This window comes from Protopterus annectens, chromosome 8.part0, assembly GCF_019279795.1.
Source record: "Protopterus annectens isolate FY-2018-M chromosome 8.part0, PAN1.0, whole genome shotgun sequence".
NCBI lineage: Eukaryota > Metazoa > Chordata > Ceratodontiformes > Protopteridae > Protopterus > Protopterus annectens.
In genome coordinates this window covers 788,846,134-788,873,855 of record NC_056741.1, presented here as the reverse complement: position 1 = coordinate 788,873,855, position 27,722 = coordinate 788,846,134, and the positions used below count along the sequence as shown (strand labels likewise).

Genomic DNA, 27,722 nt, shown 5'->3' with positions numbered 1-27,722 from the left:
TATGCCAGGCTGTTAGATGAAGATAGTGAAGCTTGACATTGAGCAGGTGACCGTCCCTCTGAGACAACAGGTGTGGAATCAAGGGTAAAGGCCATGGAGGCTTCCTTACCAGACTCCTCAGTAATGGGTACCAGTGCTGCCGAGGCCAATCTGGAGCTATTAAAATCATCCTTGGCTTGTCTTGTCTGACCTTTAGAAGTACCTTTGGGAGAAGAGGCAGAGGTGGAAAAGCATACACATGAAGATTTTTCCAACTGAAAGAAAGAGCATCCACTTTCCAAGCTGTGTGATGAAACCTCTTTGTGCAAAACTTTGGCAGCTGGTGGTTTAGTGGAGAAGCGAACAGATCTATGTCTGGAGTTCCCCATGACACTGTCAATTTTGAAATACATGAAGATCCAGTTTCCACTGTGGGGATCCATGATTTGTCTGCTTAACACATCTGCTAAGGAGTTCTGTGCTCGGCAGAAACCTTGCCTGAAGAGTTAGTTGCAAGCTGAGCGCAGTCTCCCATAAAATCATTGCTTGCCTGCACAATGGGTAAGAATGTGTTCCCCTTGTTTGTTGATGTACCACATGACAGTTGTGTTGTCTGTTAGAATCAATACCTGCCCTGGAAGAAGTAACTCCTTGAAAGCCATTAATGCAAACTGGACTGCTAACATCTCTTTCATGTTGATATGTAGATGCTGTAGTCTGGCAGGCCACTTGTCTTGTATCCACTTTCCATTTAGATGAGCTCCCAAGCAATGTCTGAGGCATCTGTCGTTAGAATCTGACTCGCCTCTGGCCGGGTCACAGAGAGTCCCTTGTTTAGGTGACATTCCTGAGCCCACCACAAAATTCCTTTTGAATGCAAGGTATTATTTGAATGACAGTGTCCAAATCCTGGCAGTGCTGTGTCCATACATTTTTGAGATACCATTGCAGCTTCCTCATATGCAGTTTGGCATTGGGAAGTACCAGAATACAAGATGCCATGAACCCTAAGGCTTGAAGGACTGTCCTTGCAGTCAGCCCGGACTGAAGAGATAGTTGATGGAAGTAACTGGAAAGATTCTTTTGTTTGTCCGGGGTTAAAAAGGCCATCTGGGCTGCTGTATTCAGTCTCACACCCAGAAAGCACATGTCTTGAGAGGGTACTAGACTGGACTTTATTTCGTTCACAGAATACCCTAGGCATCTTAGCACTGCTATGACATAATCCAAATGCTGTAGAAGGTCTTCCTTTCCTTGAGCTAGAATCAGGCAGTCGTCCAAGTAAGGATAGATTTGAATTCCTTTTAGCCTGAAGTAAGCTATCACTGGAGCCAGAACCTTTGTGACTACTCTGGGCAGTGGATAAGCCAAAGGGCAATGCAGAGAACTGATAATGAGAATTTCCAGCTCGAAAACGCAGATACTTCCTGCAACTTAGTCTTATAGGCACATGAAGGTAAGCTTCCTTGAGATCTAAAGTTACCATCCAGTGATCTTTGCCCAGCAGAGGTAAAAGCTGTTGTAACGTCAACATTTTGAACTTGGGAATGTCCAGATAAGTGTTGAGGATAGATAAATCCAAAATTGGTCTCCACGTGTTCCCCTTCTTGGTACTAGGAACAGGCGAGAATAAAATCCTAGGCCCCTTTCTGGCACAGGAACTGGCTGAATGGCCCCTATTTGGAGCAACAGAGAAATTTGCTTGTGAGCCTCTTTTCTTTGTAGAGGAGGAATGTCTGGCATGCCTTTGAAAGGAGGCAAGGTATGGAAATAAAACCTGTAACCGTGGTGAATGATATCCAGAACCCATCTGTCTTGAGTAATTAAATCCCAATTTTCTTTGAAAAGAGACAGCCTTCCTCCCAAAGGTGCTGCCAGGCGAGAATGTACTGGCAGCTGAAAAGGCAGGTCATTAGGTCTGCTTACGAAAGGACTGACCCCTGCCCTCACCAGAAGTCTGAGCAGGGGAACTCCCTGGCCTAGGCCTAAAAGAACCTTGAGCTCTGCCCCTACCACGTGTAGACCTACCCCTAGACTGGGAATCATAAGCAGGATAAGTCCATCCCTTAGTAGGCCAATTTCTACTAAACTTCGGAGGCTGCACCTGCAAAAAATCCTTAACAGTTTGCATAGACTTAGCCTTGTCCTCCATTTTCTTTAAAACTGCTTCCACAGGCGAACCAAACAACACATCAGACTGCAAAGGAGCATCCAAAATCCTTGTTTTAACATGCTCAGCTAAATTCTGATCTCTCAACCAGGCATGCCTACGAAGAACAGAACCAGTGGCAGCCACCCTCGAGGAGGCCTGCACAGCATCAAAACCACACTGCAAGGAATGTTTACCCACCTGTTCAGACACATGAACTAAATCCTGCAACTCTTTACACTCAATACCTTCTGCCAGAGCATCCACCTTAGATTTCAATTGTGAAAGGAGGTAATTCTGATACTTTAACATGTGAAACTGACAATTCAATGCCCTCATGGCTAAAGTGGAAGAAGGATACACTTTCTTTCCCCATCTATCCAAAGCCCTTGCCTCTTTATCAGGAGGAACAGGATTTTTAACAACAGAGGCCTTCACACCTTTAGGCCCCTGAGAGACAGTTTCCGGGTCTGCCCTAGGACTCTTAAAAAGATACTTATGAGCTTCAGGCACCCTATAGTACCTATCCGGTTTAACTGGGGCAGGAGGCAAAGAATCAGGATTCAGGGAAGCCTCTGCAAAAACATCTTCCACCACATTCAGAACAGGAGGTATAGCTAAAGGCCTATGCTGGGGTAAAAACAAGAATTCCCTAAGCCTCTTCCTGGAATCAGAGAAATCTTGACCTTCCCATTTAAAATGCTCCCTCATGGAATGCAGAGTCTCTGAAAATGAAAAATCCTCAGGAGGAGAAGCCGAAGGAGTAGAATCATCCACATCAGAATCAGAATAAGGAGGATACTCCTGCAAGTCTTCAGCCAAAGACTCAGAAGCCTCCGAACATTGCTCAAAACTCTCATACTCAGGTTCCACCCTAGGCCTCTTATCAGGAGGGGGCATAGAACCTCTAATCATAGTAATCAAATCCTCTGCCATTTTAAGCATATGTTTCTTAGGCAAAGACCCTGAAGTACTAGGAGAAACCCCCACTGAAGCTAAAATTGGCCTGCCTCTCAAAGAAGCCTTGGAAACAGAAAGGGGAGGCTCTAACCACCTTAGGAAGAGAGGGAAGAACAGCCACCTGAGAAGCCCCCTCAGCCTGGCCTACTTCCTGAGAGGATACATCCTGTAACAGTAAAGTCTCTCCCTGAGACTCCAAAGAAACACCTGGCAGAACCTCCGGCTCCACTGAGCCTTCTAAAGAACCGACGTCTGGGACTGTCGGTTCTTCCACTCTAGGCTTTGCTGCTTTGTCCTTGCGCTTTTTGGCCGAAGCGGGCGTCGGAGTATCCGACGGCATTTTATAATTACAACGCTTCCCTAAAACTAACCTGGCACAGTCTAACCTTCTCTTAATAGTGCGTTTGTTAAATCTAGCACAAGAGCGGCATCCAACAACGTCGTGCTCAGGCCCTAAACAAGGTATACACAAAGTATGGTAATCCCTATGAGGTATCTGTTTCCCACAAGAAATACAGTTATTCACTTTTTCTGACATTCGGTTAAATACTGAGGCAAGAAAAACCAAAATATTCCCCAACGGGTACTTAGCCAACTTTGATTCGGTCTGAAACTCTGACTTCAGAAACTTTCAGAACGCCAACCTGCACTCGCAAAATTGCTTCTGCATCGGACCATGCGGCAAAAAAGACTGAGGATATGACGTCGGTCATGCGCATTAGTACCCTGACGTACTGACGTCAGTCTAATGCGCCCTGACCGACGTCAGCCATATACTTTGGTATTCGGGCCGACTGGACAGCGGACTACCCAATAGTTAGGACTGCAGCAATGTGGAATGAAGAACATCTCTTGTTACATACCTCAATACCCACCAAATCCATTGGCAAAATACATAACAGTCACTCAGTCTTCTCTGCATGGAACAAACTCCCTCTCCACATACGTTCTCTTAGTAACCCAGCTAGTTTCAAAACAGCATTAACAGAATTTCTGCTAAACTCCTGCATCTGCTCCTGTAATGACCCCCCCAAATGTCCCCACTTCCATCTTCTCCCTCATCTCCCCCTCTTCCTCTTTCACCTCCTTAACTAATCTCCCTTTCCTTTAGTGCGTCTTTACCATCTCATCTTATTACCTCAACCTATTTACTGTCCCCAGTAATTTCTCTTCTGTTCTCTCATCTCTTCTACACTTCCTGTCTCCCAGTCCGTCCTTCAGCTAAACAATGACTGAATTCTTAAGCGGGCCTCCATGCTCCTTCACTTCTACTAATGCTTTACCTTCTCAGGTTTCTATTTTGTTTTTTTTTACTGTTACTACACTGTATAATACAAATTTCTGATGTACGATTTATTCCTGGTATCTCTATTTGCAAGCTACAAATATTACCTGATGTACTTATCTTTCCTATTCAATTTCTGCTATGCATAATGACAAAACATTCTTTTGCTACAAGTCTTACTTTATTTTTTTCACTGTATAGCTAAATTTTATGTAACCTAGAGCTTTTCTCCTCAGGTCTCTGCTGAAAAAGGGCACCCTGCCCAGCCAGACTAATCCAGTTAACAAATGTCAAATAAATAAAAATAAATAAAAGCTCGGTTGTCCTCATCGACAGATCTGCTTTGCCACTGAAGGATTCAGGCACCACACGTGAGGGGTCAGAATACCCCTCTTCAGCTTGTCTGCCAGCATGCTGGATGCTCTGGGAATGTGTGGTGCAAGGAGAAAGCACCCAGAGGACATTGCCCATTCCCAAACCCTCATAGCCTCGCGACAAAGCGGATAAGAACATGTGCCCCCTTGCTTGTTTATGTACCACACAACAGCCATGTTGTCTGTGAGAACTGCTATTGTCCCCAGAGAAAGGAAATCCTGAAATGCTTGCAACAAGAGAAGGACTGCTCTCATCTCTAGGACATTTATGTGCAGCTTGATTTCTGAACAGGACAACGTCGCTTGGATGGTCTTCCCCTGTAAGTGCCCACCCTAGGAGGAAAGCATCCGTGGTCACAGTGGCCATCGGAACCAGGGGAGAAAACAACCTGCCCACTAGGAGGTCCGAGGAATGCATCCACCATGATAGATGTCTCCGACAAATCAGAGTGAGATGAATAGAGACAGACAAGGGAGGAGAAAGGGCAGATCACTGAACCACCAGGGTCCACTGTAGTACCTGGCCAGAGGGACCAGATAAATGGCTGCTGCTATTGAACCTAGAGCCCTGAGAATGAGTGACATTGGAGAACGAGTTTGCTCCAGAAGAGTCTGAACATGAGATTGGATAAGAAGCACATGTCGGAGAGGAAGAGCTTAAATCTCCAAGGTAGTATCCATCTGCATGCCTATGAATTCCAGATGTTGAGATGGGGCCAAGGAAAATTTGGCCAGATTCACTGTTATCCCCAACTGATCAAAGAGATGAAAAAGAAAAAGTGTGTGTTCTCCACCAGCTGATGCTTTGCGGTGCTGTAAGGAGCCAGTTGTCAAGGTAGGAAAACATTGGAATCCCTGCAGCCTGAGATGAGCTGCCACCACTGCCATGCATTTGGTGAACTCCCAGGGGGGCTGTGGCGAGTCCAAAGAGCAGGGCTCTGATTTGGAAGTGATAAGCCCCTAAGGGAAAGCAGAGAAATCTCCTGGACTGTCTGTCTACTTTGATAATACAGTATGTGTCCTGGAGAGCCACCGGGCACATCCAGTCGTTCTTGTGCAGAAGAGGCACAATGGACTGTACAGGGACCATCCAAAACTTTGACTTCTTGACTGAGAGGTTTAATTGACTGAGGTCCAGAATGAGATGCAGGTCCCTCATTTTCTTGGGTACCATAAAGAAGCAGGATTAAGTTCCAGACCCTCTCTGTCTTGTGGGGACCTTTCGTATGGCTCTTTTTTGGATGAGGCTGGTGACCTCTAGGCGGGCTAACTCTCCCAGACGTGCCACCCAGTCAGTGAGAGTTCTGCTTCTTGGTGGGGGGTCTGAAAAGGGAATGAAGTAGCCCCTGGATATGATTCTTAGCACTCACTGATTGTTTGTGATGTTTGTCCAGGCTAAAGGGTGTAAAGCCAACTGACCTCCGACTGCCTCCCAAGATGGGACAGTCGGGCAATGCCTCAGGGATGCTGGAATGGTTTCTCAAAGAAGCCCTCCCTGGAACCCTGGTTTTGTGGGCCTCCTCTTCCTCTATGGCAGTGACCACTGAAACCTCTTTCCTGTCCCCTGGAAAGGAATCCTCTTGAGCTTCCTGAAAGGAAGACTGCGACTTGTAGAACCACATTTTCCTGTGCCCCTTTTGGGTCTTGGAAAAAGACCTTTGGGTGGGTACAGAATTTGATCCCTATGGCAGACAGTGTCTTCCCCTCTTGCTCGCTGCAGGTCAAAGTTTCCTTAACGCTTGGTCCAAAGAGTGGAACCATTGAATAGGGCATTGGTGAATGATGCTTTAAACGCCTCTGCAAACCCGCATAAACGCAGCCAGGCATGATGCCTGATGGCAATGCCTGTACCTGCCACCTGTGAAGAATTCTCTGCAGCATTGGATAATAATCTCATGGACAAATTAGCTATAGACGTAAGACTGGCCAGCTTGGGAGAGATGGCCTTAAAGTCAAAGTCCTCCACAGGCATGAACTCAGAAGGAAGTGGTGAGCTCCTTTATCAAATCCCTCTGGAGACAGGTAAAATGAGTTAGATAATTCAGTGCTTGCAGGCTGAAAGAAGCCAATGTGAACACCCGCTTTCCAAATCTGTCCAACGCTCCCGACTCACAGCTGCGAGGAGGGACATAGGAACTCTGCTCTGTCAGCTCTTTCTTGGTGGTGGCAGCCACCACAACTGCATCAACTGGAACTGCCTTGGACCAAAAGGCCTTGTCCAACGGTGGGCTTAAAAACTTACCTGATCTTTTGGGTACTGGCTCCATTGTGTTGGGTTCCTTCCAGGCCCTGCCTGAGATAAGGTTGATCAATAGGTCAGTAGGGGGGACACCCAAGAGGTAGATGGGACCGTACCAAAAGCCTCCAGAAATACTGTTTCCTCACAGGACAGGGGCTGGGTAGACCAACCGCCCTTGGCCTTAAGAATCTCTGGTAGGTCTCCAAAGGAGACATCATCAGGTGGTGACCTTGGGGACCTGTCCCCTTCATTGACATCCATGCCCTCCATGAAAGACTCCCATCGGGGTATCCACGTCTCTTCTTACATGTTCTCTTCCAAGGCGCTTCCTCTGTGGGAGGCTCAGGGGAAGACTCTGAAGAGGTGGCACCCCTATGGGGGAACTCCCCCCCCCGGAGGCTAGATTGGACAGGCTGACCTGGAGCAGGATGAGCGGGTCCGCCTAAATTCTAGGACAGGGATGGAGCATGGTGAGCCGGGGAGGCCAGTCTGGAAGTAGAGAGGAATCTTTCCACTACCCAGAACACAGAGGATCTGGATGATGCCCGTCCCCTTCCTCCACTGATAAGATCACAATGGAGAAGGAAGTAGACCCCGCCAGAACCCCCAACCCTCCAGACTGTGCCAGTCGAGAGCCATCAAGCACCAAAGCACCAAGGGGCAGAGTACAATCTAAAAGGCCCGGACTCAAACCAGCCCCCACAGACTCCAGGGCAACAACCCAGACTGGTGGCCCAGCCTGTCCCGGGGAAAGGGGAAGAGAACTGGCCATAGACTCTGATGGGGTAGGGACAAGAGAGGTCCCAGTAGCCCCCATCACCTCAATACTAGGTGCTGGCTCCCCCAAGTCCAAACCCTGGGGAGTCTGACAAGGAGAAGAACATCAGGGAGTGAGAGAAGGTTCCCCAATCTTTTGGGCTGGGGAAGCCAATAACCCCAGTTCAATTTGAGACCTCAAGAAGGCCCGTATCATCCTGTCCATATTGGAGGGGAGGATGCTCCTGGAGGATCAGGAGGAAGCTGAGGACCTAGCTGGAGACCCATGTCAGGACCCCAGTCTTCTTTGCTGGTCCAGAGAATGGTCCCTACATAGGGGAGAAAATAAATGATCCCCCCCCCCGCAGGATCTGAAGGAAAATCCTCAATTAGAATGGGACCAGACACAGACCTCGGATCTGACCGTAACTGATCCGAGGAAACAGTTCTCCAATCTCAGACACAGAAGGGTTAGATCCGTGGCCGGTCTAGTTTGACTCAGATCCAAGGGCCTTGATCCAGAGACCTTGGTTCTGGGAGTCGAACCTGAAACCCTTGGATCCGAAGGGCTGGGAGTAGAAGCCCTGGATCCAGGAGTTGACTCTCAAGAAGTTTCTGGATCAAAGACCCTCGTCTCCAAAAGCGCTAAGGCTGGAGTTGGGTCCTGGAATTTGAGATCCAACAGCCTAGCTCTCTTAGAGGAAACTTCCCTAGAGGAAGAAGAAGGTTTCCTCTCATGTCCAGAGGGTCCCGGCTTGGAGGAGGATTCCTTCACCAAGGGGCTCCCCAGAACCAGACCTTTAAGAAGGAGCTTGTTATGACGGTTGACCAGGGCCCTGGGATTGAATGCAGCACAAATGCATGTAATGTAAATGCTGCTGAAGCACAAGTCCACTTTCTGAATCTGTCTAAAGCCCTAGAGACTCCCTGCTAGGTGATGAACAGAAAAGCTCTCCTCCACAAAAGTTGCATCTATTGCAGTCCCCTTGCTCCAGCAAGGTCTGTCTTATAGGGAAACCATTATCTTGGTCGGATTTTCATGGTATGAGCTCCACCAAGTCTGGCTCTTAGAATTCCTCTTTGAAACTAGATCAATAAGCTAGTCAGCCAAAGGGATCACCCAGGAACTAGATGGGCAGGTCTGACGACCTCAAGAAATATTAATTCTTCCAGGAAAGGGGCATTGTTGGACAATTCCCCCATTGTCATAATAAATTTAGGAGGTCTCCGAAGAAGCTATCTTCCAAGGTGGACCTTGGGCAATACACCCCTTCCTCAAAATCAGTATCCCAAAAGAGGGTTTCCGGGGAGGACTCTAAAGCAGATGGGGAACTTCACTTGTTAGCCTTACTGAGATCTAAAGAAGCTGGCTTTCCCTGACGTGCAAGACAAATTGAACAAAGAACCACAGATATCAGCAGGGATTGGGATGGCAACAAGCATGAGATAGCCCTCCTCTCTGCATCTAGACAGAGCTTCTTCAAAAGCTGTGAAGGTCGAAGTTGAAAGAGTTCTTGAAAGGGGCCCTTTGGGATCCAAGGAGCCAAAAAAAGGACCCCTCAAGACTCTGACTCTGTTCCAAAGCAGACACTGGAGCCAAGCTGTTCAAAGCAAATGCACCAACAGGAAGGAATGGATACAATAGCCTCAGAGTCGATCCCGACCCCCATGCACTAGTGTCGACCACTTGGCTGTTGAAGTCAAGCAGATAAGGTAAAGAACACTGTCAGAGTCAAAGATAATCACACTATCAGCTTCGACAGAGGCATCCCGCAGGATATGCTCAGCTCCAACACCACTGGATCCCAAGGTCTCATTGGTGAAGGACAGAGTATAGGGAGTGGTGAGGGTTTTCTCTCTCTACGAAAAAATAGTGGAAAAAAAATTAGATATAGAATACATAACCTAAAGAATAAATATAGAGAATGCAAAGTCGGTAAAACAACCAGGAATGGTTAAGGCTGACAATTTATCCATAAAAATAAAAAAATAAAAAAGCTAAATGCAGTAATTTTCCTTAACTGAGCAAAGAGTGCTGCCACAGGCAGAAGCTTATGGGACAGGGGAAGGGTGTTTGACAGCTTTACTTTCTGAGCAGTCCTAAAAATCGATTGTCTTAATCCTCCTGAGGGAGGCAAGAAATCCCTACTACTACCAGAAGCATTATTTTCATTTGATTCTTCACATCCCTTCCAATTACAGAGGCAAGTTTAATAACAGCCTGTCAGACTTCTTCCTTTCCCTGTTTTTTCTCTTGTTTTATTACTCCAGATACCATTTGCAACTTATCTTTAAGTCACACCATCCCTGTAATACCTGAAAACCTGTTCTTATTCAGAAACTTTACTGCAGACTCCAACTGCATGTTTTTTTTAATGGAGTGCATTCATTTTTCTCCTCCTTACTTATTCCTTCTGTACCTTGTCAGCAAGTTCTTGTTTCACCTGCTTTACCAGCTCTTCTTTTTGATCCCATTCTCATATCATTACAATCTCCTTTTATTTTTATTTTTCCATTATCTGCTGTCTCTATATTCATTTTAATGCATTCCTAACAATTACTCTTTTTCTCAGTAACTGCACTGGGAGCAGTTCTGACATCCTACAAACATGTTTCATCTCCCCATAATACAGTGTTTCACTTTATCAAACCCAGCAGTCAGACAACATCATTCCCCTACACCTGTAGGGTATTTTCACCTGCCCAGTCCTTAAAAGAATTGCACTGTATATCCTACACCTGTAGTGAGTTTTTACCTGCTGATATTTAGGGGGGAAAAAACTTGCATACTATCACTCCATCCCCTTCGATACAAAAATTACTGGAAAGATACACAAACTATGGTTTAAAAAAGTTAACATTTAATCTCAACACATTTCTCCACACAATAAACTCCCTCATTTTAGAGTGCCATTGTGACAACGTCATAACATCAGTTAAATCTATTGTTCCATTCCTACACACCAGTGTTACTCTTTTTGCAAAGGCTGGGAGAAAAACAGCCAAACAACATGGCAAGGGATCAGTTAATGTTGGTCTTTCATATCTCTTGTCAAAGAGCGAAAGCGTCAAGAAAGTTGCAGCATTTTAAAACTAATATCAAAAGTCCCTGTTCTGAAACTGCAGTGAAAGCAACCAACTTCCCTCAATCTGAAACCCTTCCCAGAAGATGCATCACACTATCCTTAGTCCGAGTCACACTTTTCAGTTACTCTATCCATGGCCAACATGTATCATTAACTCCTCCTCTGTCCCGCTCCCTGCCTAGTGCACACACTCCATGGTTCCATACCAACTTATATGAAATGTATTTGTTAGAATACCAGAGAGCAGAAGGAGAATTTAAGTTACACTACTTTGCACCCAGTGTCGAGCAACTATTAATGATGTCTCTCCATTATCCAGATCTCCACCTTTGTATGTATATCTTCAATTTTTTTCAGCCGCCAGATTGCAATGGTATCCTTACTAACTTTCTCCGTTAAAATTGTCTTCTTGACAGCAGCAGCCATCCCTCTTAAAATACTTTCTGCAAATTGCTCTTCCATACTTCAAACACATCAGTGTCAAAGAATCACTCACACACACACACACACACACACACACACACACACACACACACACACACACACACACACGCACACACACATTATGCACATAAACAACGTATGAGAATTCCCTCCTCCGTTCTGGCTAAATTACTCTTAGTCGGTAGGTTTCCTGAAATAAAGCCATAAACCTACTCAAACTAGATTGATGAACAATGCATGTTCAAAAAATACATAAACAAGATATCTTCAGACTGCTGTCATTCTTTCATTTGTTGCATCTGCTTTGTAATTCCATGCTGGCAATATTTACAATTCAGCAGCAGAGCTCAAAACAGACTCAGATTCCTCAAAATAAAAATAAATAAATAAAATCACAAAGGGATATAAAGAATAAGCTATAGAAAGAAAAAATAAATCAAAAGTATGTGCAAGAAAAAATGCTCAAGCAACATTTGATGCATTTTATGCCTTAACCATCTCCTTAAGACGAGGTCCGCTGGAGCTATGTCAATACAGCAATGTACAGAAAATTATGTCATGCAGTTTCTGTACCTTCCTTACAGACACTCGACAGATGCATGGATCCAGAACACCTGTGCTGGCACTGGCACTCATTTTACACATGAATGCAAACTTCTTCTTCCAATGAACAGAGTTTGCTTGCACCACTTCCCTGAAAGTATAAGGAAAACAAAAACACAAACACTGAAATTACACCTATTATATGAATAAATTGCTAGTTAAAACTTAAAATTTACACAAGCGTTTTTATTTGCCAGCTCAGTGTTGCACATTTTTAAACAGTAAATCAGTGTATGCTCAATACTGATTTTTAAAGTTTGAGACAAACGTTCAAAAGGAAATTACAGGAAAGCCACTAAAGATAAAATGTCAAAAAAATGTAGAAGTATAGACAACAGTTTACAGCTACACCATGCAAATAAGAAATAGTACAGTTGCCACTTACCCATAACAGTAGATGTTCAAATTCTTCACTGCTGCAATAACCTTTAGGCTATTTGGATTGTGCTCACAAAAAAGACACTGGAACACACGCATGTTGTAACACCTTTTACTGGACCAATGTAGGTTTTGCAATTACTTGAGCTTTTGAGCTAGAATGAGCCCTTCATCAGGGGTTAAGTTTTCTTCAGGAGTTTATTGCCCAAAAATTAAGAAAAGGAGCATACTCATCTAGAACCTCTAAAAGATGTACAATAAAAAAAAAAAAAAAAAAAAAAAAACTTAGCGAACTATATATACAGAAGTAGGGGAGAGTGGGTGGGTGTAGCTACTGCAGTGGTGAGGAATTCAAACATCTGCTGTTATGGAATAAGTGCAACTTACACAACTATTCTATGCTCGTTTCCAGTTCTGCAGCAGTCATTAGGCTACATGGGTTGATTACCAAATCTTTTCCAACATGGAAGGAGGAGTGACATGGATTCAAGAATCTCTGCAGAACAGTCTTAGCAAAGTCTACCTTGGATCTAGAAACAAAAAAATCTAGTTTGTAATGCTTTGTTAAAGTATGCAAACAGGACCATGTAATGACGTCCAGAATACTTCTGAAGTCCACCCATTTCCAATATGCCATTGACAATGACAAGGCTACTGTAGAATATGTCTTTATACTGCATGGGACCAGTGGGGATAACAAAAACAAATAGCTGATGGAATCATTTGGAAATAGTCTGTTTTGATAACAGGTTGTCCTCTCTTTGTCCCAAAATAAGAAACAAGACAGCTGATCTGCTTTTACTTGGTTCTGTCAAGACCGTGCATGAGCTGCCTGTGCATGTCCAGAGTATGTAGAAGCCTTTCTTCCTGGTTATGAAGATCTGGATAAACACTGGAAGATTGATGGCTTGATTCAAAGCAAACTCTATAACAACTTTGGGCAAGAATGAGAAATTTGTTTTTAATATGACCCTATCTCTAAGCAAGCCATGACAGTTTGCAACTCAGGATATTCCTCTTGCAAGTACTAGAGGAATGAAAGGAACACTTATTTATTTATTTAACATTTGTTGACTGAGAAAGTCTGACTAAGACAGAGCCTATTTTCAGCGGAGCTTCGAGGAGAAATGCTCCAGACACATGTCTTTTGAATGTGGGAGAAAACAGGAATACCCAGAGGAAACTCATGAGAATGCAGGGAGGACATGCAGACTCCTCACAGAAGGCACCCCACCTGAGACCTCTTGCTGTGAGGTGAAAACTTAACCACTGCCCCACTGCACCGCCCATCAGTTTTCTATGTAATGAACCTTAATTCTCCTTGATGACTAGTTTCAAATGGAGACACCGTTAACTTTCCCAAAGCACAAAATTAAGATCCCAAGAAGCAACCTCTTTACAATGAGGTTTCAGGCATAAAACGCACCTCAGAAACTGTTTCACAAAAAGCATAAAAAAAGGGGAGGATTCATGGGCAGACATGCTGAAACAGCCATAAGATATAGCTTTACAGAGGAATAAGAGTGACCAGAGAATAGCAATGCATGCAAATATGTAAGTACTAGTAATACACAATCCCAGATGAAACCCTGGTTATTGGCTAGTAGCTTTTTTTTTTTTTGTCTCCATTGGGCAGCACAGTGGAGCAGCAGATAGTGTTGTCACCTTACCAGAAAGCGGCTTTCTGGTTCAGTTCTCGACTGATGTGCCTCCTGTAAGTTTCTGCATGTCCACCCTATGTTTGCATGGGTTTTCTACGGATGCTCAAGTTTCTTCCCATTCTCCAAAGATGTGCAGTAGGTGGATAGCGCACACTAAAAGTGTCCATATTTGTGTGTGTGCATGATGTGCTAGAAGAACCACAGCAGGGCTAGCCACTCAAGGTTGTGAACTTTGGCTCTAGATGATTGTCGCTGTTAAAGGGACACCCCATCCCCATGTGCAACAATGAGATAAAGTGGTGTGGATGGATAAAACCTGCTGCATGACCACACAGACATAAAAGAAATCCGAACTAAATCATCTGGGCAATTAGTTGAAGATGTTTGAGACTGGGGTGTTTCAAACTCTCGTCTTTTGTGAGCAAGTCCAGTTTGTGGTAATTGCTCTTGGACAATTCAATAAGAGGAAGAACCAATGTTGTCTTGGAAGCACTGGTTGAAAAGGCATATAGCCAAAATATGCACTTGCACTAGTGAAAAATTAAGACATGAAACAAGTAATCCAAAAGAGTAAGACAAGAAGTTGGAAAAGGATCTAAGCTCCTGGCAGACATCCATACTACAAATCTACTACACATTCCTTTGCATGCTTTCCGAACATTAGGTTGCTGGGTGAAGTATGGCTTTGAATGACAAGAGAGCAAGCAGCACCCCTGGCCATCCCTGAAAGTGAGAAAAACAAGTGGCTTGTCTGAATCAGTGAGGGGCCCAAGCACGTCTTCCCGGAGAGGTGAATAATCAGGGTTCTGATGGGTCTTAGAAAAACATAAACTTCTGAAGAAAATGAGGCCACAAGAGGAACCAAACCTGTTTAGGCCAAATGAGAGCTAAAAGGATGACCTCTCAATGGTTGTCTCTGCTTTCTGTATGAACTTGGAGGTCACTGGGAAGGAAGGAAGGGCATGCAGTAGTCCTGTGGGCACATTGTGGACTACAGTGTCGGTAGGCTAGTGCCCTAGAAAAGAAAAAAAGTGTCTGCACTTGGAGTTTCTCAGGGATGCAAAAAGATTGCAACAAGGCTTCTTCACTGCAGTCATTATCACAGCCCATTCCTGTACTCGCACGACCTTTTTACATAGAAGAGGATCAAGTTCCTCCCTGCTAGCTTCACATACCATGACCATATCGCAGGTATGAAAGGCTGGAACACCTGGTGGGGACAGTAAGCAGTACAGCTATCCTCTCCAACACATTTATATGCACTTTGAACTCCTGTTGTGACCATACCCCTTGGACTGTCTTACTCTAATAATGTCTCCCCACCTCAGGGCTAAGGTTTCCATGGTGATACCCACTGGTGGGAGGGGGAAGACGTGAAAGAGTGCCCAGAGCCTGCATGTTCGTGTGTGCATGTCACCTGTGTGCCTGCATGCGTGTGCCTGCATGTATCTGTATGCGTGTGCTCATGTGTCTGTCCATGTCTGCGTGTGCCTGCGTGTGCATGTATGAGAGATCTTGTAGACCTGATCTAAAAGGGGAGACTGTCCCAGTGCACTGAAGAGCTCTCATGTGGATCCTGGTATAAGGAACTAAGAAAATGGTGGATGTTTTCAGTCCTAGCACTTTGAGACATAATAGGGATGGTACTGAATGGTCATAAGGCCTTCTTTAGCTATGTTAGAAACCTGGGAGGAAACTCCCAGATATGCTCAGAACTAGTTCAAAATGATGTGAAGATTACTGATCCTACAGACATTGCCAACATACTGGCTGACAGGTTCAGTGCAAACTCCCCCCCCCCCCAAAAGGAGAGATATCTATACCAAATGATTGCAGCCCACCAAACATCTCTAACGCCCAAGTGAGAACTGCTCTCTCCAAAGCAAAAAACACAGCATCCATGGGACCTGATGGTGTCCCCGGCTGTGTGCTCCACGAACTCAATGAGGAATTAAACCCACAGCTAGGACAGCTGTTTAATCATAGTCTCACCTCTGGATACATACCCAGGGAGTGACGCACTGCGACGGTGGTCCCACTTCACAAAGGCGGTGCCTCCACCGACCCTGGAAATTACTGGCCCATTAGCTTGACAAGCCTTATCTGCAAAGCCATGGAGAGGATCATAATGGATCTCATAAATAAAGACATAGGGAATTTGCAGACTTTGGATCCAACCCAGTTTGGCTTTGTCAAAGGCAGATCATGCCTTTTAAACTTGGTTGACTTTTGAAACAGTCACCAAAGCCATTGATGAGGGAAAGGCAGTCCATACAGCCTACCTCGATCTGGCGAAAGCCTTCGATACAATACCCCACTCGGGTATCATTGAAAAACTCATCAGCTTAAATGTTAACCCATACATCACAAGATGGGTTGCAAACTGGCAGTGACAGAACCCACAGGGTCAGAGTTGCTGGCGCCATGTCAGACTCAAAGCCTATCACAAGTGGTGTCCCACAGGGCTCAGTCCTGGGCCCACTCTTGTTTGGCATCTACTTTTCCGAAGTACAAGCAAACACAGGAGGGTTATGGCTGACAAAGTTTGCAGATGACTGCAAACTGGGCCATAGTCGAAAACACATCTGACACAGATATCCTTCAGAAGGGTCTCACAGAAATGGATAACTGGTGCCAGAGCCATGGCCTAAAGTTAAATGCCAAAAAATGCATAGTCATACCCTTCGGGAAAAACAAGGTTACCCCTAGCTACCATATAGGTGGCAATCCACTGAGCACAGAAGAAGTTATCAGGGACCTGGGGACCCAGGTTGACAGTAGCCTGTCATTCGACACCCATGTAGCTAAAGTAGTTAGGAAGACCTTCTACATTGCCCACCTTATCATGAAGGGATTCACATCTAGATCAAGGGAGGTCATAGTTTCCCTATACTCATCACTCATCAGACCAATGATTGAGTACAATGCCCCATTCAGAATGTATCTGACCCGACACTTGCAGCAGCTGGAGAGGCCACAAAAGTTCCTCACCAAAAGGATAAAGGGTCTCAAATCTGTCCTATGCTGCCCGACTGAAAGAACTTCAGCTCTATTCAGTCGCTTACCGCTTGCTCAGAGGTGACCTGTGCCTGACATACAAGGCCATGTCAAACCCAGATTTGATGAATATGCTTCACCTCAAAAAATCTAGATCAGTCAGAGCCACAAGGGCGGGAGACTTAAACCTCGACACGGCTATTAATAGGACATGCTGGAGGGATAGATTCATCACCCAAAGACTCCCTATGCTGTGGAACAAAATCCCGGTATATGTGAGGCAGAGCACCTCGCTGGCCTTGTTCAAGAGAAATCTTGACCAATGGATGGGAGATTGTAGATATACCCCAGGGATTACCTCAGTGTCACTGCTCGACAGAGGCACAGCAAAATAATGGGTATAGTTCCCCATACTAAAGGGGTGGCATAAGCCACAAAACTATGGGCTAGGCTTGTAAATGCCCTCGGGCAGATAGCCTAGTATGAACCTATGAACCTATATATGATTGCATTTAATGTTCCATAAATAAGAAGAATTCTTTCTTGAAGTAAACTGGCTCTGCAGTTGGCCAACTCTAGGCTGCACCATATGAAAGGGCTTAAAGTGCAACTTTGAACTGGCTGCACCATATGAAAGGGCTTAAAGTGCAACTTTGAACTGTTCACTTTAATGCTTAAAGACTGAAATATATCAGCAAAGAGCCCTGGGCTTTCAACAGATGCTCCAGCCAGGAACTATTCATCTTAGATGGGGAACTAGTGAAGTCCATGAACCCTTTTGGCAAGCTGCTACCATGGGAATATATTTTGTTAACACCATGGTAGCTGTGGTGATACCAAACAGTAGAGCTCAAACCTAAGAATGACTGGCTCTTACCCACAAGTGCAGAAACCGATTCAATTCCTTGGATACTTTGGATGCTCAAGTAAGAGTCTTGGGGGGCGGTCTAGAAAGTGTATCCAGCCCAGGTAAGAAGAGTTTCAGTTTGTACACAGACCACAGAATGAGGTGTTAGGAATGAATTGATTTAAACCACTTAAACCCCGGGATGGGTCTGACATCTTGCTTTTTTCAAAACTGAAAAGAATCTTGTATAATACCTGGAACCTTTCTGATGGGACCTGCTGGATGGCTCTCTGTCATAGAGGGCTGATGAGCTCTTTTGGCCTGGTTTCTATTATGGGATGAGAAATCAAGTGATGGATAGTATGGTGGATTACACAGGATATGGAAAGGTATTCTGTAGCCTCTGGATGTTAAAGTCCAGATCTACTGGTCCTGCACTATGGCTCACCACAAATGGTGGGACATGCAATCCAGGACTACTTTCAGAGTGGGAGGCCCTTCAAGGATTCTGCTGGGATGGCCAGGAAGAAGGGAAGTCTCAAAACCCATTACTCTGCAAACTGCTTCTGCCTGCTGGAGGATACTCATTTTGAAAAGAAAGTACAGTTCTGTAAGTAAACATACCATAATAGCATATGTTCAGAATGTTCACAGCTGCGGTAACCTAAGCAATATGGGTTATATCCTGCTAAGGATCTAACAACAGCCAGCCAACTTCCAAAGCTTAAGGGTACCAGCCACACACCCAAAACATCAGTCAGCACTTCACGCCAAATGAGAGAGGAAGGGAGGATAGGGCCCAAAAAAGGCCATTTCTAAGAAACAGAAAGTCCTCACTTTGGCAACAAAAACATACAAAAATAGGGGGGGATGGAAGGAGCGGTTACTGCAGCAGCGGTCATCCAAAAATCTGCTATGGTAAGTTTGCTTACACAACTGTACTATGTTCATCATATTGATGACTGCGGCAGTAGCCTTAGACATAGAAGTAAACCATAGCTTAAACTGAAAGGGGCAGGGATGAGGGGTCCAGAAGCCACTGGGGCATGGTCCTAGCAAAGCCTGTCCTAGACTTAAAAGCAGGAATCCAGTTTGTATTGCTTTGTAAAAGTATGCACAAAGAGCTAAGCTGCAGGTTCTAGAATGCTTCTAGAATTCAACCCTTTCCAAAAAGCCACAGGTGAAGCCAAGGCCCTGGTAGAATGAGTCTTGGCCCTGACTGAAATATTTCTGTTGTGGTGCGAATAACCAAGGGTAATAGTCCAAGACAGACATTTTTGACATAGGTTGTCCTTCCTTCTTATCTTCACAACAAAATGAATAAATGATCAGAAGCTCTGGAAGATTTAGTTCTATCCAAGTAGTAAGGGAGTTGCCTGTGGACGTCCAAGGTGCAAAGTATCCTCTCTTCCTCATTTTTAGGTTCTAGAAAGAAAACAGGAAAATGGACAGACTGGCTTAACGTAACCCCAGGTACCTAACAGAAAGATTAGTTCTCAAAGAAACCCTCTTTGTGAAAAATGAGAAGGTTGACCTACCACAAAAGCTTGCAACTCAAGATACTCTACTTGGAGAATTCAGAGCAAGGAGTAAAACTGCTTTCCATTTTAAGAACCTCGAGTCAGGCAGATGAGATGGTTCAAATGGAGCAAGTGTTAGCTTTTGTAACACAAAAATAAAAACCCAAGGAGGAGCCACTGTTTTTCTTGGAGGCTTCTTATGCAGAACCCCTTTCAAAACATTTTCACATGAGATGCACTGAAAGAGGGGGATCCATGGGCAGACTTGCTGAAATGGCAGACAAACAAATCTTGAAAAAGGAGTAAAGACAGGCCATAGGATATAAACACTTACACAAATCTTGTAAAACCAGAGTTAAGCTTTTGCTGCCACTAACTAAAAAAAAAAAAAAAAAAAAAAAAAAAAGCTTTTTCATCTGCTAACATACAATTTTCAAGTAGCAGGCTTTCTTGCCTCCATCATTACCTGCTGCACGTCCTCAGGAAATATGTGCCTAGGAGGTATTAAAACCCTGTCATCTAAGCAGTCAACTTATTTGGAGTCAGGTGCATCAAACATCACTGAGCTTGTGTGAGTACATCCAGTCTTTGAGGAAGCTTGTGGTAATTGTCTCTATTCAATTCCAAAAGAAGGGAGAACTATTGTTGTCCCAGAAAGGAGTCACCACAGTGATCTTTGGAGAGTCCTTCCGAGTCTTTAAAAGTGCCCTGGAAAATCAGTGGAAATGGTAGAAATGCATATAGCAGCATTCATGTCCAAGAAGAAAAGGCAACTGTCTTCCAGGCCTTCATGCATCGAGTTCTGGTACAGATTTTGGCCAGTTGACTGATTAGAGAGGGGGCAAAAATATCTATTTGACGTATTCCCTACAGATGGATCTAAATTTGCAAGGCTCCCCGACTCGGTTTCCATTCATGAGGGTCTGTCTTGGTCCTGCTCAGCTGGTCTGGCACACAGTTTTACTAGACAGAATGCAACAAGCTCAAAGACAGAGACTCTGCTGCAAAGTTATATTCCATGCTAACATAGACAATCTGCAGAGAAGCTAAGCTCTGATTCCTCCTTGCTTGTTTATATACCGCATCACTGGGGTGTTGTCTGTAGTTGAAGAGGTCCCGGGGGCCAAAGATAATTCAGAGACGTGAGAGCATTTATAAGTCCTAGCATCGCCTATGTTTATGCATTTTGGTCTGCCTTTCTTGTTCCAAAGACCCTGCACTTTTATGTCCATTGGTACTGCACCCCAAGCAAAGTCTGAGGCATCTATTGTGACTCTCAGACTACTGTGGGCAGCAGAGGAAAATGGGAGACCTGGATTCTGAGAAATTTGATATCCCCACCAAATGATCTTACTTTATACAAATCCCAAGACTAGAATTTCAAGTCAACAGGTGTTGATGGTGGGACTGCACAGATTTTAGATAGCCACTGTATCTTCCTCATGTGAAGTCTTGCAAGAGGTATCATGAGAATAATTGATTCCATGCGACCCAGAATCCCAAGGAATTCTCTTGCTGAGATAGAAGTCTGAGGGGAAACCCCCAGATACAGATATAAATCATGGGTGCCAGAACCATAGAGCCAGGGGGAGGTGAAGCCCCCCCCCCACTTTTACAGCTGTAAGACCGGTCAGGAAAAATTAATAAAGTGCAGTTTTCACACTAACATGGATCCGCACGGGGAAGTTAAACTAACTAAACTAGCTGCCGCTGTTCCGTTGGTGCTGCCAGAGTCATGCTGGTAAGGAGAGTTTTGTTCTTTTATTTGCAGGAGTTATGTTGCGTGTGCGCGTGCGTGCGTGTGTGTGCAAAATGTCCCAGTTAGGTATACCTGGTGGTTAGTGTTACTCAGGCTCAAAAAAGAGCCTGAATTCTCTAACCATACCACCACTTGTGATTCAGGGAGATGAGTCCATAGCTCTCCACTGTCCATATTTTCACAGACTATTTGGCTCATACTTTTGGTCTTTCCTCTTAAAAGTTGTGTTTTTCTAGCAAATCAATGAGAACTGAATTCACTAAATAATGATAGCTCTTTAAGTTTCAGTCTTCCTACCTTTCAGGAAACAGATGGTAACACAAAACACTTTATTTTAACAACTAAGATTATACAAGCAATATTTAAAATGTGTCCCTGGTTTTGGGCCTTTGCCCCCCAAATACATTTTGGCTTTTTCCAGATTTCTTGTGCTGCAAAGCTGAGAGATTTAGTTGATCGTCAAGTGGATTTTTCAAGGAGCTGAGAGCTTCAGGGGAAGAGAAGTTTAATGCTACTTATGCCAAGTTTGCATAGTTAGTAGCCAAAAAGGTAGTATTACTTGCTTTTGATGCAGAAGGCTGTGGGTACTACTCCTACAGTATGCAGATGAATCGCCGAAACTAATGTACTGTGTTGTACTTTAATGGAAGTAGACATTGCTGTCCTATGAATGTCCTCTGGAGGAGTTACCTAGTAACTACGAACCCATTATCAGTTTGCCATCCATTCCCCATTGCAAAATTACTAGCCTGTCATTTTTTAATGTAGCATAGGCAATGTATTCTTCAAGAGGAACAGGCACTTAATTTGTAGATGAAACAATGAAGTATAAAGTTTGTTTGCTAGCAGCAACCTCTTCATTAGTTACAGATACCTTTAATGTGGAATTATTTAGATGACTTACTTTTGCAGAGATTTTGCATATTTACTGATATTGGTGGATTGTAGTGAGAGAAGTTTGAGTGGCCTTTTATGGTTGAACTTTTCTGAAATGGGTAGTTTTGTCACTATTAGTTCATCCATTTTCTTTCACTGCTCACTAGAAGACTGTTCCAAACTACAAATTTAAAACACATTCTAACAAGTGGTGCTGCATTATACAAGGAATATAATTTAATACAATCATGTTAATACAATCAGGAACATGACTCAAAGAATGTATACATGTATAATTGCTCACTGGATGCAGGAGATCAAACTAGGGGAAGAGACCAGTCACCAGTGGTGTTCTCCAGGGTCCGGTACTGAGACTTTTTCTGTTTGGCATATACATCTCAAAAGTAAAAGGAAATACCAAAAGGCTTTGGCCGACTAAGTTTGAGATGACTGCAAGCTAGGAGCAGTTACTGAATCCCCAAATGAATTAACCATCATGCAGGAAGGTTTGCCCCAAACAATAACTGGTGCCAGAATCATGAATTGAAACTAAACTCCAAGAAATACATTATCGTATCCTTTGGGAAGTCATCTACTCCAGGGAACTGCCAAATTGACAATGCCCCCTGAGAACTGACCCAGTTGTTTGGCATTTGGGAACTTGTGTACACAGTGACCTAACTTTTGACCAACGTGTACACAGAGTCATAAGAAAGGATTTCTATATTGCACAGCTTATAAACAAATTGATTGTGACTAGATCTAGAGATGTTATTGTCCCCCTTACAAAGCCCTCATTAGGTCAATCATTTTGTATAATATCCACTTTGGCATGTATCTATCCAGACCCATGCAACATTTGGAATACCCACAGAGATACCTTACTAAATGGATACAAGTCCTAAAACAGTAGGTCTTGCATGGACCACCTCAAAGATTTATCACTACACTCAGTATCCTACAGCGTGCTTAGAGGTGACATGTCTGGCATACAAGACATCCTCTGACCTAATACAGATGAACCTACTGAACATCAGCAAGTCAAATGGCATCAGAAATACTCGGCCCAGGTATCTAAACTGAATGTTGTGGAGAGACAGATATATATCCAGAACAAACTATCCATTAAACAAAGCTCAAACCCTATCCATATTCAAATGCAACTTGGATCCAAGGATGGGTAATAGAAAAATGTACTCCAGGTATACCCCACGTGCCACTAATGGATAGAGGCAGTTCCTAAGTGCTGCATCCCTTACATGGGTCCCCTCAAAATTATCTACAGTGCAATCACATTTATTCTCACTAGGGCTAATATACAATTATCAGCCATGGGATAGGTTAAGACCAATCAGGAAATGTTAAGTCAAGCACCAAAATGGAAATTGGCTAAGCTTAAAATGTCCTACAAGTGAACCTATGTTGTGGTAGTAAATAGTTTTAAAAAATTGCACTTTTTAGATCACTAAGTGCCCCTGTCACCCTACACCCCCCCCCCCTCATCTTCAACAGCCTCTGATCTAAATACAGATTTTTTTTCCTGTGGAAGAAAAGCTCTTTGTACTGTGTGTACCACAGACACCCCATAAAATAACCCTATAACCATACGTTCTTTTGGAACCCCAGTCTGCATAGGAGATCCCTTGCCCAAGAGAGTGATTCATGACACTCTGAAAAAGACTCTGGAGAAATAAACAACTTGTTAATAAGTAAAAGTGTGGACCTCTGCAGTGTGCTATCACAAGGGGTTAGACATTTTGTGAACGGTTCTTTTAGCCGTGTAATGCAAAGAGCTGATAATATGATCCAGACACACACAATCTTAAGAAAACACACAAAATCCAGATGAATAGGAATGTGCAGAAACACTACACTTAAATCAAAGGTCACCAAGTAACTCGAATGAGAAAGAAGGGGTAAATGAAAGCATTTTGACTTTGGGCACTACCACAAACGGTTTCAGGAAGGAAAGCTACAGAACTGGTTCCCAAGAGACTTCTTTCTTTGGTACCAGAAACATTTTTGCTAAAGTTAGAAGAGAGGGGGAAGAGCCTCTTGAAAAACTTAGAAGGATGAAAAATCTGAACGATTGCTTGAATCAGCTTTTCCTTTTCACACCTGCAGCAAAAAATCCAAAAACTAGATATCTCTCCAGGAGAGAATTTAAAATTTCATTCCTGACATCCACTGGGAGGTTCTGAGAATGGACTCAGACAAACCTCCTCAAAACAGTTCCAGTAGCAGCTGCCCTGAACTAGTATCCACAGAGTCATAGGCACATTTTAAACAATGAGTAGTGACCTAGGAAATAGAAGAAACCATATTTACACCAAGCAGATTTCTCCTCACAACTAGAAACTGATGGCAAATATTCCTCATACTTTCACAATTTGCCACAATAAACTTTATCCTAAGAGCCTAGCAGCTGAGAATTCTAAACATTAAAGCTGCAGAAGCATACAAGTTTTCCTCAAACATAAACTTGTCAAAAACCTTCCCATCCATGTCACAAAGAGAGTGTTTACTATTAACAGAATGTTTAGCAGCAGCTGGATTCACTAATGCAACAGCTGCTGGGTCAGGTCTGAAACAGTGTATAAAAACTGAGGAACTTTATATAACTTGTGTACTTTTTAGGGGCAGAAGACTGCCAGGGAAATTGCAGCCTGTGACAAACATCCTCCTACGCAGACAGGACTGGAGGCACAGATGAAGGTTCTGGAAATTCCAACTGTAACAATCATTACATTTTCTGGGGGCCTGAGAAACCTGTTTTTCCACTGAAAGAACTGATTCATTCTGGAAATAGTCTAAGAGTAAGACTCCATCACAGAGACCATCATATACCATACTCTTCCCAGAATCTGAATGAGAAATCTATGGAGAACAAAATTACATCTGTTCCTTCACATTCCTCCAAATGGGTCAGAGAAATCACTTTTTCTCTTACCAGAAGCAGTTTTAAAAGAAGGGTCAAGAGCCTGCACAAGACCCTGAGCTAAGCCTAATAAATTACTCCTATCCAGAGTAACTCACACAGGAGAAGACACTGTTTAGTTTTCGGATTCTTTTTGACAGAAATACCATATTGCCAGTAACAACTTCCCCAGGGATGGGTTCAAAATTCTGGCAAAGCAGAGACACTTACCCTGCCCCTTCTCACAGGGGCAACAAGAGTGGCTCTCCCTTGCCCATTAAGGGGACTCCAACAGCTGCAGAAGACATGTGTAACTTTTGGTCTATGGTGGCTCTACAGACTACACCAAAGGGATTCAAAGAAAAAGATGAGTGGTCTGAGAAACCAGTTATGGCTACAGGCACCCAACTGTGGCCGAGACAAACTACCAGCCAGATGTGGGGTCAAAGGCTGTTTAACAATCTTTATCTTTTTGTGGCTGGAAGAAGGGTCAACCAAGAAAACAGTAAGTTGTTCCATGAACAAGTTGAAAATGGTTCCCAATTCCCAGGGAAACGTATCATCAATAATCAGTATAGCACGCAAATAGTACAAAAAGTAACTCTCCCCCCATACAAAATGCAGCAAAAATCAATTTAAAACACTTACCCAGATGAAAAAAAAGGAAAATAATGGTTTCTCCACAGAAAAAGTAGCTTTAAACAACTTTTGACAGCTTTTTACCACAAAGTGCACTCATACCTCTCAACTGTACAGATTTTTGCCTCATATCTTTGGTCTGTTTCTGGCAAATCACTGAGGGCTGAAGTCCGAAAATAATGACAAACATCTGAGTATCAGACGTAATACCCTTCAGAAAATTCATGCTAATGCAAAATTTGTTATTCTATCAACTTTCTAAGTCTGTAGGAGCAATATTGAAAACGTACCCCTATTTTTGGGTCTTTGCCCCCCATTACTTACAGCTTTGTCCAGATTTTTTGTTCTAAGAGGTATGCTGCACCCATACTTAAAAGTCACAGGACAGTTGACAAAAACAGTTTTCCTAGCTTAAAAATACATGTGATAAAAAGTAAAGAAATTTTTTTTCACCTTAAGGGAACTTAAATGCCCAGCAATGGAACAGCATTAGTAGACCACTGATTCTTGAAAGCCCACATGAGTGCTCTTTTCAGCGGCAGGAAAGTTCTGAAGGTTTTGGCACCCAAACTTGACATTCAGTCAACTCAGCTCAAGCTGACTAATTATATAATCCCATACAGATTAGGCTACTGCAACAGTGATCATAAGGATGAACTGCTTAAGATCCATAAATCACAGTTGGGAATAGTAAAATGCAATGAAAGAGCAGGAAATACAATGAAATGGGCAGGAAGGTCAATTCATACAAAACAAACAGTAGACTACTGTGCTATCAACAAGGTGTACCACAGCAGCAATTCTAAGAGACAAATGGCAGTATACACAATACCAGGTCATCCATGAAGCAATATGGGCAATGATCTGTTCATTTTCAGAGAAGCCATATATTGTACATGTGTACTCCAAGTTGAAATTATCAAACTGACAGGCACAGTATGTGTGTGCACGTTAACTGCATTAAAATCTATATTCTCAAGATGGAGGAAACATGATTGTTATGTACTTACCATAACAATAGATCTGTGTTGTCTTCCTTCTTTCATATCAACCTGTGGCACTTCCAGACAAATTACAAGATTACCTCTCACAATATTTCCTTTTGTTGGCAAAAACTCTTCTGGGACAAACCTTGAATGTGCAGTGCTCTTTTGGTAAGCTTGGGATCCCTGGCCATCATTAGAACTAGAGAAAACAACTGGTTAGTCCAGGGGACTTCAGATTTGGATGAGGCTGTCTTGAAGGATGTGAGATGAGATATGGTATCGGGGCCAGAACCCAAGGCAGGTGAAGGACATGAGGCCACAGGAAGAGGAACCATATGTGTCTGGGCCAGAAGAGGGCAATGGGGATCACTGTCACTCTGCAATGGATGACATTCTGCAGAAAGTTGGTCAGCAAATACACTGGGGGACAAGTGTACATATGACCCAAGAACCACGCATGCAGAAGAGCATCCCTCCGAGACTGTCCATCAGGGGATTAGGGTAGAGAAGGTGTTGTGTTTGGTGTAAAAAGGAGTTGCAAACAGGTAGCAGCATGGCTGGCCCCAGAGGCAGAAAATGCATAACGTTACTGTTGGACTGAGGGACCACTTGTGAGGCACCAATATGCCCCTGTTTAAATTGTCTGCTAGAATGCTGGATTTCCCCGAGAAATGCATTGCTATCAGGAAGTGCTGCAAGGACATCACCCATTGCCACAACCTCCCAGACTCACGAATTGAGGTGTAGGCTTGGGATCCCCCTCCTTGTTCAAGTACATACCTCCACAGTGTTGCCTGACCGAATCATTATCACACCTTTAGGAGGCATTCATGAAAAGCCTGCAGTACCAACAGGACTGCTCTCATCTCCAAACTACTGATGTGCAAGTGGGCTTCCAAATGGGAACAGTTGCCTCAGACTGTTTTCCTTTGTAGTGTCCCCACCACCACATAAGGGAAGCAACCCTGGTTACAATGGTTTTGGGTAGGGGAAGAACAAAGGGCCGATCTGCAAAAATGTGAGTGGAGGTTATTCACCAATGGATGTGATAGTGACAAGATAGTGAAATGAACTGGAAAGTTGACTGAATGGGAGAAGACGGACCCCTGAACAGACAGAGTCCAAAGCAGAACTCTCATGAAGTATCTAGCTACAGGGACAAGGCAGACAGCTTTGGCCATAAGGCTAGGAAGACATAAGATGATACTAGGTGGTGGCCTGAAATGTAACAAAATGTGGCTGGTTTGAATTTATAAAGATGGCAATT

The 27,722-nt window shown here is 43.7% G+C and overlaps 1 protein-coding gene across 1 annotated transcript in view; it reads right to left on the bottom strand.

Moving 5' to 3' along the window:
* The window catches only part of FAM102B (family with sequence similarity 102 member B), a 478,587-nt gene that overhangs the window by 404,370 nt on the left and 46,495 nt on the right, over nucleotides 1–27,722 (bottom strand). Inside the window, exon 2 of the mRNA XM_044080258.1 lies at nucleotides 11,846–11,966. Within this exon, the coding sequence (XP_043936193.1) occupies nucleotides 11,846–11,966 (121 nt within the window). The remainder of the gene's footprint in view (nucleotides 1–11,845; nucleotides 11,967–27,722) is intronic.